Source organism: Eurytemora carolleeae, unplaced genomic scaffold (genome assembly GCF_000591075.1).
Source record: "Eurytemora carolleeae unplaced genomic scaffold, Eaff_2.0 scaffold732, whole genome shotgun sequence".
Classification (NCBI taxonomy): Eukaryota; Metazoa; Arthropoda; class Copepoda; order Calanoida; family Temoridae; genus Eurytemora; species Eurytemora carolleeae.
The window spans coordinates 8,192-22,019 of NW_019396711.1; the positions used below are offsets into that span (position 1 = coordinate 8,192).

General features: G+C 33.7%; 2 protein-coding genes across 3 annotated transcripts in view; both read left to right on the top strand.

Moving 5' to 3' along the window:
* LOC111707667 (MPN domain-containing protein) overlaps positions 1 to 7,127 on the top strand; it is a gene marked incomplete at its 5' end in the record, with an annotated part of 15,015 nt that extends 7,888 nt beyond the window's left edge. The window contains 5 exon segments of the mRNA XM_023480807.1: positions 986 to 1,079; positions 2,565 to 2,657; positions 4,156 to 4,233; positions 4,809 to 5,107; positions 5,606 to 7,127. Of these exon segments, the coding sequence (XP_023336575.1) occupies positions 986 to 1,079; positions 2,565 to 2,657; positions 4,156 to 4,233; positions 4,809 to 5,107; positions 5,606 to 5,737 (696 nt within the window).
* A 692-nt stretch (positions 7,128 to 7,819) lies between these two features.
* LOC111707668 (uncharacterized) lies at positions 7,820 to 13,400 on the top strand. Of its 2 annotated transcripts, none has more exons than XM_023480809.1 (7): positions 7,820 to 8,113; positions 8,174 to 8,290; positions 8,387 to 8,462; positions 8,947 to 9,023; positions 10,790 to 10,907; positions 11,743 to 11,799; positions 12,054 to 13,400. In XM_023480809.1, exons 1-7 carry the CDS (start codon positions 7,865 to 7,867, stop codon positions 13,160 to 13,162), a joined length of 1,803 nt encoding a protein of 600 aa, XP_023336577.1. In that variant the 5' UTR covers positions 7,820 to 7,864; the 3' UTR covers positions 13,163 to 13,400. The 2 variants fall into 2 exon arrangements, with proteins under 2 accessions (XP_023336577.1, XP_023336576.1); XM_023480808.1 differs by having other exon boundaries at positions 11,740 to 11,799; positions 12,054 to 13,399.
* Positions 13,401 to 13,828: the final 428 nt, after the last annotated feature.

Genomic DNA, 13,828 nt, shown 5'->3' on the forward strand with positions numbered 1-13,828 from the left:
GATTTTTAAAAAAAATGTACGGATCTTTAAAAAAATGTACGGATTGGTTTAAAAAAATGTACGGATTGTACGGATTTTTTTTTTAAAAATTGTACGGATTGTACGGATTGTTTTTCGATAATTGTACGGATTGTACGGATTTCTTCTGAAAATGTACGGATTTTTGTACGGATGGGTTCAAAAAAGTTTTGGCCACCCTGAATGTCTCAAATTGTACGGATTTTCAGGATTTTTGCCCGGAAAAACATTTTTTTTCGACTTTGACTCAACAAAAGCTAATTTTTGCACTTAATCTTCATTCCTAATTATAATAGGTTGATTGTTGTATCAATTGACAATCTAATTTAATCTTTCTTTATGCAATATGGGGAAGTGGGGGGGTGATTTTAGATGAAAGGGAAATACTAAGGTAAAATTTTATAATAAATGAATTTGTCAACTACTTTTTAGTGAGAAAAACACTCCTATGCAGGAGGGCGCAAGTTCATCTTCTTACCTAACACATCTGATCTTAACCTTTGCTCATAAATCCCAGAGGGGGCAGGCCCCCCTGGGATGCGCAGGGGTGCAAAGAGAACTACTTCCCACCTTCCCCCCCCCGTTTATGCGTCTAGAAAAAGTTTTACCTCTCACGTACAAATGTACGGATTGTACGGATTTTTATGTGCGGATTGTACGGATTTTTCCAAAGTTTTGGCCACCCTCAGTATTTTTTATATTATCACTTTTAATATTACATATTATTGATTTTACTTTTATTGACATTTTTTGGATTAATTGCTGTTATTATTATTATTATTTTTATTAATTTTACTGGTATTGTTTTTATGTCATTATTGTTACGAATTTCATTATTTTCATTATTATTTTATTAATTTTTTATTATTTTATTAATTTTACTTTTATAATTAATAATTATTACTATATTGTAAATTTATTAGTATTTTCATTGCTAATTATTTATTATTTGGATGCTCTTGTGTAGGAGGAAAATGACCAGGAGGAGATAGACGATGATGAAGATAATGCTATTGCTGAACACATTGAAGCACAAGTCAGAAACTACTCAAATGCCCTTGGTAAATACTTGGGGTGTTAACTTTCAGGGTCACTTTTGGTATAGACATAAGGTCGCCAATCGCCTTTCCTCCAATCTATTTTAATGCTTATTTTTTAAACAAGATTTCTAACCAATGACATTTCACTTTATCCTTAAGGTTTTTTTTTTATTTCTCCAAAAAAGTTTAAATATAAAAAATCAACGCATAACCCTGTGTATTCTGAGCTGAAAACTTGAGAATAGTGGATATCGAGATCAATTCTTTAAGGTCATATGTTTACTATTCTTCAGATTAATTTAATCTTGCATTAACGTTTGGGAAAATCTCAAAAGTATAACCAATCAGAGTGACGATTTTAGTAACCGAAAAGCCAATTAGAAGCCGAGAAATTTTGAAATTTTGGCACGCAACTCTGATTTGTCCGAGCCCAGAGCCCGCGATTTAAAAACTTCGGCTCGAGCCGTAATTCCTTAAACCCGACTTTAAGACCCAATCTTCGACCCAACTATGACGACAGCTTGTGTCACGTGATTGACAGCTGCGAGATCTTAGGCTCGACTTAAGGAGTTAAGCCCAATGAAAATAAAACCGACCTTGGTTGGTTTTAGTGGAGAATAAGGCTCAATGTTGGGTCTTATTCTCATCAAAACCCGGAATGCACCAATTCCAACTATGAAAATCCGCCAAATACAACATTAAACCGGTTTTATGAACTAAATTCTGTTGACAAATAGATGCAACTTAAATTTGAAAACCCGAGCCGTAAATAAGGCTCAACAACAGCTTAGACCCGAGTCGTATTTTCTTGAATTTTTTAAATCGCCGGCTCAGGACGAAATTATTTAGTTAAAATTAAGCCTGCATGTTCATTGTTCAGGACGAAATTAATTAACCCTACATGTTCAGGACGAAATTAGTTAACCCTACATGTTCAGGACGAAATTAGTTAACCCTACATGTTTAGGACGAAATAAATTAACTTTACATGTTCAGGACGAAATTAATTAACCCTACATGTTCAGGACGAAATTAATTAACCCTACATGTTCAGGTCGAAATTATTTACTTATAATTAAGCCTGCATGTTCATTGTTCAGGACGAAATTAATTAACCCTACATGCTTAGGACGAAATTAATTAACTTTACATGTTCAGGACGAAATTAACTAACCCTACATGTTCAGAACGAAATTAATTAACCCTACATGTTCAGGACGAAATTAATTAACACTACATGTTCAGAACGAAATTAATTAACCCTACATGTTCAGAACGAAATTAATTAACCCTGCATGTTTAGGGCGAAATTAATTAACCCTACATGTTCAGGACGAAATTAATTAACCCTACATGTTCAGGACGAAATTAATCAACCCTACATGTTCAGGTCGAAATCAATTAACCCTACATGTTCAGGGCGAAATTAATTAACCCTACATGTTCAGGAAGAAATTAATGAACCCTACATGTTCAGGACGAAATTAATTAACCCTACATGTTCAGGACGGAACTATTCCCCCCTGTCCTTTAGTCAAGTCATCTCTACCAGCCCGCCTAGAGTTGGGAACAATGGAGAACTAGATCTTAGAATATCAGGTCAGATAATTAAAATTACTGTTCACTTAGTTTTCACCCCTTGCTGCACATATATACACTACAATGTACATTGTACATTGTACATTGTACATTGTACATTGTACTGAACTTCAATTATTGGGAATCGAAAATGTATTAAAAAATATTTGACAGAAACCTTCTCGGCAGTATATTCATATGCAATAGACCTAGCCAGGGATGTATGCGCAAATATATTTTTAAGGGTTTTATTCTCTTGAAAAATGGGAAAAATAAATTAAATTTGGGGGGGAAAACAATTAATTTTTGGGGGGAAATGAATTAATTTTTGGGGGGAAAGTTTAAAAAACGAAAATAGTTGCCTTTTGATGTCTTAATTTTTCATTTATTTTGCCTGCAAGTAATTCTGAGGCACTTCTTTCTTACGTACCTAAAATAGTTGTCTCACAGACTTGTTATTTCTATATTAGGACTCTGGGAATCTAGGAGAATGGGAAAACCTGCCCAACTAAAAAGCTGTGTTTTTTGAGACACCCTAATATATACCTCTGGACTTAGCGTACCTTTATACACTTTTTTTTAGTCGCTCAACATTTTCCTTTTCAACATTTTAAACGAAAACAATCAAAATGTTATATGTTTTTTTAATTGGTGAATTTCCTAATAAAACGGATGGAATGGTATGGTTACAAAGAAACAGACAGACAAAACACATTTGTATATATAGAAACAGTATCCTTGTTACCGTATGTACTCAACCATTGTATATATGTACAGGAAGTACAGTGCAAACTATCACGATGTACTTAAATATTGGATTTATGTATATGAGGTGCTACAGCGCAAACTATCACCTTGCACTCAACCATTGTATTTATGTACAGAAAGTACAGCGCAAACTATCACGATGTACTTAAATATTGGATTTATGTATATGAGGTGCTACAGCGCAAACTATCACCTTGCACTCAACCATTGTATTTATTTACAGGAAGTTCAGCGCAAACTATCACTATGTACTCAAACATTGTATTTATTTACAGGAAGTTCAGCGCAAACTATCACTATGTACTCAAACATTGTATTTTTTTACAGGAAGTTCAGCGCAAACTATCGCCATGTACACAACCATTGTATTTATGTACGGAAGGTGCTACAGCGCGAACTATCGCAATGTACTCAACCATGTATTTATGTACAGGAGGTGCTACAGCGCAAACTATCTCCATGTACTCAACCATGTATTTATTTATGTGCATGATGTGCTACAGCGCAAACCATCACTATATACATTAAAATTGTATTTATTTACAAGAAGTACAGCTCAAACGTTGGCCATTGTATTTATGTACAGGAGGTGCTATAGCGCAAAATATCACTATGTACCTAAACTTTGTATTTATGTACAGGAGGTGTTACAGCGCAAAATATCACTATGTACTTAATCATTGTATTTATGTACAGGAGGTGTTACAGCGCAAAATATCACTATGTATCTAAACTTTGTATTTATGTACAGGAAGTGCTACAGCGCAAACTATCACTATGTACAGTGGACACCAGGATCACGGTGTGAATAAATCTAAACTGAAACCAGGTGATGAACACAAGATATAACTTATCAATTCAACACGGTCAGAAATGTGGAAAATAACGTCTTCTTTCGGACACGAAAAGTGTTTATTTCTGATAAATTCTCAAGTCTTTCTCATACGCAAGAAATGCGCAAATCACTTCTGCAGAAAAACCTAAAATGAAAATAAAAAGTTTTCAAAAACAAAAAAATTGAATAATTCATACTTGAGCAGACTAAGCTTTAATGATACTGTTGTAAATCGGGCATTGGCATCTTTGCATGAAAGTTCACATAAATAATAACCCTAGGGATATAAATAGATTTTTTTTGGTATGAGAAAATGATTTTAAAAGAAAATTAGTTTTTAAACTTTAAATTGTAACATTAATTCTTGATCAAGTTTATCATATAAATAGTAAACACATAATCTGCCGTCCGCAGTATTTGCAGAAATAGTTAAACAACTGTTACTACTTTTGTGTTTTTTAGTTTGTGTTATTTTTGATTATACTGGTATTGATATTTTCAACAACTTTAATTTTATTTTTTCTTTGTGAAAAGTAGACTAGACTCCATTTTTATTGATGAGTTTTAAGGGTCGGATGATTCAGGGGATAGAATACATGATTTGTCTCTAAAATCCAGCACCTCTCCGCTCAACCTAGCTCCATCCACTGCTCATTCCCGACCCGGAGTTAATCCTCAACCTTCCTCCTTCTCCTCCAACCCTGCTCCAGTATCCTACTCATCAGCTCAACCCAGCTCACTACTCACAATACCCTTCAGCAGCTCGGCAAATTTGTTCTCTGGAACACAGCTCATTAGTTCCAGTGTTCCATATTCTAGTCGTTCCATCACAACCGTTCCATACTCACCACAGCTTCACAATTCACAGGTAAAATAAAAAAATTTTAATTTAGATAGCAAATTAACAAAAAAAAATTTTTGAATATCGATTTTTTCTCACTCGAATTCAATCCTAAAATTATCTCAAAGTTCTTTACAAAGCATGATACTTAAATGACGACGCTTCATTCTTTAAAATAAATGTGTGCACACCGAATTTAAAGACTGAATAAATTCCGTAAATTCGTCTCAAAATGCTCATCGTTTGTGAATAGCGTAACATAACCCTGTAACCTAGCCGACAGGAAATTGTCACAAACACTGATCTTTTCTGAAAATTCAAACATAAGTCCTGAAATTAACCTGAACTGAAACCCGATTTGTATTAAGTATGAGGAGGGCAAAAATAGTGTGGTAAAAATGTTCTAAGTTCAAACATCCCTCCCTCCCAATTTTTGAAAATCAATTCGCCAGGGGTGGGGGAGGGGGCTACTTTTTATACCCTTAAAAACACCTAATCAAATTAATACTCGACTTGATTTTTCAGGATATTATGGAGAACGGTTCAGCTCTAAACTTCTCTAAGAAGAAGAATGATCAAATAAACGAAGATGAGAAGGAAGAAGAAAATGAACCTGAAAGTGACGAAGACGATGATAAACTTGTCATAAAGGAATAGACGATTAGACGATTAGAGAATTAAAGGATTAGATTAAATCTCAGGAGCGCAATGGCATCCATGACAAATTCTTGAAACATCCAAATGACAAACTCTTGAAACGACTCCTGAAGAGACAAACTCCTGAAAAACAAACTCATAAAGACAAACTTCGAAATTACAATCTCCTGAAGAACAAACTCCAGAAATACAAACCATTAAAAGACAAACTCATGAAAGACAAACTGTGAAAATAGAAACTCTTGGTTCAACTCTTGAGCTAAAAAAGAAACATTCTGTTAAGACTTCTTCTAACTTATAACATCCCAAAAATATAAATGTTTTATAGAAGCTGTTCATGCTGTTAAGAAGTAAGATGATCTGGCCCCTTGATCATAGTGGGTTCTGAAGGACCTTGATTAAAAATATATATAAAAATTAAAAAAATTAAATTACAAATTTACTGTCCTCTCACGAAACTGGAGCTTTGAGTCCAGTTTCTCCGAGAACCTCCAACCCTAGAACTTTTCTAGATTAGTTCTCTTCAAGAGTATAAGATACAGATTGATTAAAACAAAATTTCTAGCAGAAATACACAATCTTCACAAGGATAAGGAATTCTTATTGTTTGTCAACACGACGATTGAGCCCACTGTTTCGCCAGAATATAAGGGGGGACAATGGACATGTCAACAGTCCTTCATTGGAGGAGACTATTTGACGAACTAAAGGTGATTCAAGAGTCAGTCTTGTGGGACTTAGTTATGACACCATCAGGGGTAGTGGAAACCCATTGAGATTGGAGCATGCCTGAGGGCATATATCTGTGCCTGAGACGGTACGATTTAACTTCTTTGCCCCTCTGATTCTCTAAATGTAATGCAATGTTGTGTAAGTCATTGTGTCAAAAAAAAACTACAAAGTAATGCAAAAAGTCAGGGGTGGATATTTTCTAGAATTTTGATGAAAAATGAAAAATAGGACGTCAAAAGGCAAGTTTTTTCAGTTTTTTTTTTATACTTTTAACCCAAAACTTTATTAATTTATTAAAAATCGCGAAATCAGCGAATAAAACTCTAAAAAATATTGCGCTAACATGCTTAACTTATAGGAAATAAAATTAATTTCAAGAAGGGGGGTTGGGGGTAGTTTTAAAGAAAATATACACCCTGCAAAAATGTAAAGTAGTTGATTTACTTAAGCTAAAAAAACTTCCAGAAGAAATTCTGCGGAGAAGCATTTTTCGGAATGTCTTCATTTACAAATCAAAAATTTTATTGAAAAAAACGAACTAATTATGAGGGGGTTTAGCATTTATTTGTTATTATAATCTATGCCATACTATAATGTTAAATGTATGTATTTGCAGTATTTTTATTTTGTTACATAATAAATTAACTGTTGTATTAGATATCCGTTTTATAAAGCATTCATGTTTGTATTTATGTATTCAAATGTAATGTACAGGGTGTCCCAATAAACATGGGAATTCAGTGACGATTTTGATTTTTTGAGTTAGTATGGGGTTATCTAGGAAAGCTATGATCCGTCTGCTTGAGTTCAATTCAGAATTTGTTTGTTTTTTTATTGCATACTGTGTTGTAATTAATGATCTCGTGTTTATCTTGCAGAAATGTTATAGAACATCATGCAACGTTTTGCATAAAAACGTTTGCACAAAATATACTCAAGCAGATGTAATGATTTTAACCATTGAAATTAGGTAACACAACGCTAATTATTTGCAAAGACTATTTCGAATTCGTCTCTCAATTCCCATGTTTATTGGTACACCTTTGCTGGATATGGATAGTCTAGGTAAGCCCAGGGGAATTTCAACCTAGAAAATCGAAGGAATTGGAAATGAAACTGAGTTTTTCTTTTTCATAAGTTTCAATAATTATCACCATATCTCTCTGTTTCCTTATTCCTAAATTTTGTAATTAAGGTCAGAGCTGAAAACTTTAGAATGGTGGTTATCGAGATCATTGCTTGATCTCCTCTTTTCCTCAATGTCCAGATTAAAGTAAATGTTTTATGAATTTTCCGATTCAACTTTTATTTAGATGTGTAAATTCTTATTCATTCTAATTTCCTTGAATGAAATCCACGAATTTTCCTGAGAAATCCGCGAATTTTAGATTCAAAATGTGCTCCGACAGATATTTTCTAGGAATTATTGCAACGGTTTCTTTGGGATGTTCCTTAGCATATCTCTTTCTCTTCTCTATCCCACACTCGTCTTGGATCCCGGTTAGTCCTGGATGGCAGGAAATTTCGTTAAACATTGTTGTTGCTGCTTCTAATAACTTGACTTGGACTCCCGAGGATGACCGATATTTATTACTCAACAGTTTTGCCAGCGCACTGGGAGCCCTTGGCTTCAACAGAGACAAGGTCAAGAAAATGATAACATTTATTTGTTTAAATGTGTTTATGATTATAATTTTTTATTAGGTGTACAACCAACTTTTCAACTCGTGGGCTGTTCTTTTGACATTTACATCTGTGTTTAATCTGATCAATGTTATTGCCTGTATTCTCATCTATTTTTACGTCTTCAAATTTTATCAGGTATAAAATATCGTTTTCAATGAAACTTCATGATAATTCAATTACTATACATCAAAAGATTTAAGTTTTTAAAAACTATTTTATTTTTGTTTTAAGCCAAGGTACAGGTTTCTCCTTCTGCCCTGGATTATACTAGCATGTTTAGTCTTTATGTTCCTTGGGGCTGTTCTAGGAAACTGTCATTTCAAGTTTAAGTAGAGAATATAAAGTACTTAGAATTGCAAAAATTATCGGAAATTTGATTGTTTTTGATCATTGATTTAAATAGCGTGATATCATTAAAGATTTGAAAATATTTATTTGGTTGAATTAGGGGGATTGTAATTTCAAGTAACCATCATTGTAATATTCAAAAGGTTGCTCTTTAAATCTCTTTCTGAGCAACAAAGATCGGCGTTTTCTATCTAAGAAAGTGTGGAATTCTGTTAATTTACTTCATTATCACCGTTCTATAAATGCGCAAGTCAATTATCATTTATCGAGAAACCCAAATTGAAAATAATCAGTTTTTAGCGAGACAAATATCTTGTTCATCCTGCAATACAAACAAAGATTTAGTGGGTACCATTGTGCATCAAACATTCCAATCAATAAATTACGGGTCACTTGAAATCATATGTCTCTTTAAGAACTTAAAATGATAGTTTAAAATTCAGTGATTATGCTCTACTACCTTTCTGACAGAGCCAGGATTATTGCTGAAATACGAGAAACAAAACTTAACTATTACAAGGTAGGTACAGTGAATCCCAGATATATGAATACATAGCTAGAGTTTTTTTTAATGTCGTATTACATGATCGGGGGAAGGCAGGCGGCCATGAGCCACCACTATTTTCCCTTCCGTACCACATATTAGCTTTTTTCTCTTCCGGCAGCAATGAGCCACCACTATTTCCCCTTCCGTACCACCACATTTGACTCTTCCGGGCAAAACTACATTTTTAAATGGTATATTTAGGGCCTTTAAAGTGTGATTTTAAAAAATCACAAAAGCACAACTCAAACCATTTTTCAATTCTACTTAAGATTAATATTTTGTGTGTTGAATTATTAAACTGTTTTACAATGAACTTTTTTACAAATTTGACTGAGTATTGCATCTTTAAATATCTCAAAGTCTATAAATGATTATTCAATTACTGACTCATTATACTAAATCCATCTTAAAATCCAGAGGCGCAACTAGGACTTTTGCTAAGGGGGGGCAATATATTATTTTGTTAGGGTTCGGGGGGGGGTTAAGGGGGGGTTTCCCCCCTTTTTTGAAAAAAAGGAAATTTTAAGTTGTTGCATGCAGATTTGGCTGTGTTCAATTCAAATCGATTTGTTGTTCTTGTGTTTTTACAAAAATTATACTTCCAACAGCTGTAAAATGAATGATATGAGTCAATTCATTGAATATGTGTGCGAATCGCAAAAGAGTATTTTTAAGTACCTGGTTTAATTACAGATTAAATTGCAAGAAATAATCATTTATAGTTTCTGGAAAAAAAAACATAAAAATACATAGGTAAATAATAATTTCAATCATCTACATTGAAAAAGGACAGCTATTGTTACCTTTTCTCTTGAAGTTATTGAATTAATGATTGATCTAACCAACATTCATAATCTAAATTCATTTTCGATTTTACAGAACTTCTGTCAAAGAAGATTAATCTTGTTAGTTATCAAATATGAAAATCAGCTAGAAATTTGCCAGGTTCAGAATTTTCTCTAGATTTGGAACTGAGTTTTTGCCACAAACTCAAATATGCTAATCCCTAAATCTTGGCACCGAGTGGTGTAAACATTTGATATTTCAAACTTGGAATATTTACCATAAGAATTCAAAGTTTGATATCTACGAGTACTCTATAAACTCAACACAAATAAAATGCAGTTCAGAACTTTTTTTTACATTAAATGTTTACAATACCCTTTAGCCTTGAGAATTGAGAAAGATAAAATTATTCTTTTTAAAACTAACTATAGTATAATAAAATTTCTACAATAACTCTATTGGTTTTCTTATTCCTGTGATACTGATTTTCGCCATTCTTTCTTTCTTTTCATTCTGCAGGGGGGGGGGGGCGCCCCCCCCCCCCTCCGGTGCTAGGGGAGGGGCCGCGCCCCGCCCCCCCCCCCCTAGTTGCGCCTCTGTTAAAATCACTCATTAACCAATAAAAGTCGCATTACCTAGTGGGAGACCCTGTACAGTCATTGCCGCTTTTTATATAGAGATTACTCATAAGGATGAGACTGTAAAGACGACCTAAAACTCTTGACTACTTTATGGTTGAATTAAGCTCTCCGCATGGAATATAGTTTTTCTATGGTTTATTTGGCAAAGAAAGAAACAAGATCAGAGTTGCATGGAACCATGAGTATAATAAACAGACAATTATAAATTCCTTAAAATCATCTCTAAAGTCTCCTTCTTTATGAATGAAAATAAACCAATTTCAATATTTATTATTATTAATTGTTTCTTATCCATTGTACTGTACTGTTTAGGCTGTAACCCTGCTAATAATATTTGCAACTGTTCACTATGCTTCCTTTTTACTTTCTGTTCTACACTATCTGGAGGCCGAGGAAAAAGCAGCATATATTTGGAATATTAATAGACAAGGTGCTAAATCTGAAAAATTAATTTTCCATTAAAACATGTCTTCAGTTTTTACAGTCCTATTCTAAATAATCTGGAAAAATATAAATTGATTGATTTATGACTTCAAAGTCGTCTTTGATTTTAGATTTATAAAAAGACTTTATTTCATTACTCCGTAGGAACCATAACATTGCATAATCAATGTCGACTCTCTATTTCATTTTGTTTTCTTTTCTTTTTGTTAATTTGATATACAGGGTGTCCCAATAAACATGGGAATTCAGTGACGAATTCGATATCGTCTTTATAAATAATTCTTTGTTTAGTATAGTGATACCTACTGAGAAAGCTGTAATCTGTAATAGTTTCGTCTGCTATGTTCACATTTTGTTTGTTTATGTTGTGACTGCATAAAGGTCTAATTAGTAAAACAAGAAAATTGCAGTATACAAACAGAGTAAACTTGTCCGTCTTCACTGTTCATCTTGCGGAGACATTATAGACACATCTTTACAGTCTTTTACCCTTTTCATTAAATAAACTCTAGCAGACATAATAATATTATGGCTTTTGAAATTAGGTATTACAATGCTAATTCACAACAAAGACGATATCCAATTCGTCACTGAATACCCATGTTTTTGGGACACCCTGTATCTCTAGAAACCGTTTAGGGAATTCAGGGTAATGTTTTCGATAAAGTGCAGTAAAATAGCTTACAAAATACAAAGCGACATTTCATAGTTACAAGAAAATAGAAGAATATGATAAATCCACTGTTTTCTAATTCTCAATTTGCTTTGCTGAATATTTTTCGCTCGTCTTGTTGTATCAAATTGATTTTGAAATTTAGCAGGAAGTGAATGGAACATTTCAATGGATTCAAGGGATCAACCACAAACCCCACCTCCAGGTTCAATTTTATCCTTTACTTTCTGCAATGTATGCTATTTGCAGATTCTATATATTTACTGTTTTCTATTCTTATCTAAGCCTTAAATACAAATACTTTTTTTGTATGTAGCTAATCTAAAACTAATCAAACTTATCTAAAACTATCAATTCTGTTAGATCAAATAGTCCAAGTTTGAAATATTTGAGGTTTTTCTTGGTTTTAATATTATTATTAGATTTTAATCATTCTTTGTTCATTATTACCAAATTTAGGATATACTGAGACTATTGAGGAAGGACTTCATCTGAACAGAATTCATATTTATGATCAAGGTTTCTCTCATATATCCAAACCCATTCATTTAAACCCTGTTCCAGGGCACAACCAAAACTTTAAACAGGAGACAGTTACAGTTAATCCTCAACTACATCGTGGTGGAATACAACAAGTACATCCTGAAATTCATCAAGCATGGATTCATCAGAGAGCTTATGAAGAACGTCAAGAAGTGAGACAACAGTCAGCCCTTGAAGTTCGTCAAGAAGAGATTCAACAAAGGAACCCTGAATTACACCAAGAAGGGATCAAACAGAGGGATCCTGAAGTACACCAAGAAGGGATCAAACAGAGGGATCCTGAAGTACACCAAGAAGGGATCCAACAGAGGTATCCTAAACTACACCAAGAAGGGAACCAACAGAGGGATCCTAAACTACACCAAGAAGGGATCCAACAGAGGTATCCTGAACTACACCAAGAAGGGATCCAACAGAAGTATCCTGAACTACACCAAGAAGAGATCCAACAGAGGGATCCTGAAGTACGTCAAGAATGGACAGTTCAAAAGGATTCTGAAGTACACCAAAAAGGGATCCAACCAAAGGTGTCTGAATTACACCATTTAGGAATCCAACAGAGGTATCTTGAACTACACCAAGAAGGGATCCAAAAGAAGGATCCTGAAGTACGTCAAGAATGGATCCAACAAAGGGGTTCTGATGCACACCAAGAAGGGATCCCACAGAGGGACCCTGAATTACACCAAGAAGGGATCCAACAGAGGGACCCTGAATTACACAAAGAAGGGATCAAACAGAGGGACCCTGAATTACACCAAGAACGGATCCAACAGAGGGACACTGAATTACACCAAGAAGGGATCCAACCCAGGGTGTCTGAATTACACCAAGAAGGAATCCACAAGAGGGAATCTGAACTATACCAAGAAGGAGACAATCTATCCAACACATCTAAAATCACAATTATACCAAATTTGGAAACTTTCAGTATAAATCATCAACCATATGGTCAGAGAAATATTAGGAATTTACAAGCTGACCTCTGCAGTTCAAATTCTGATGTAGATAAGAGTAATCTGTAAAAAAAGATTCTCAAGTTCCAGTGAACTTCCTAGAGAACTCCCCGTGTATCTTTCACTTGGATTATCATTTTCTGATTCTATTTTAACATAAGGTCTAAGATCATGATCAAGATCCATGCTGCAATTATGTGTTATTTTTAAAATCATTATTCAACTTTGTTTAAATTCATGTGTTTTAAATATTTCTAAAATAAATTCATGTATATAAATAACTAAACATAATTCTACATCCACAAATTAATAAATAAAAATGTTGTCATAAATATAAATATATATATATGTCTCTCTAGCAAAATTTAATGTATGACGAGAAGTAGTTGATATACGAGGTGTGTCAAATAAGTTTATCGAAAAAAATTTAAGTTAAGGTTCAGTCCTGTAATTTCATTGAAAAGTTTTCTTAATTCGATAAAAAAATATGTTGGACGCAATTAGCTTTCTCCCGGAGCTTGTCACAGCCTAAATATTTTATCTCAAACTTTATCCATCTAAACGTGTTCTTGAGATTTCTTTACTCCAGAGTTTTCTGGTTCTGGTTAACACTGTGCAGTGTACACAGACCCATTTCTCTTATGAAGTGATTTGATAACTTTAGTAAAACTATAGTTGCTTTGTAACAACACCAAATGCACGTATTATTGCTTTAATGTCGTCTTCCTATTCTAC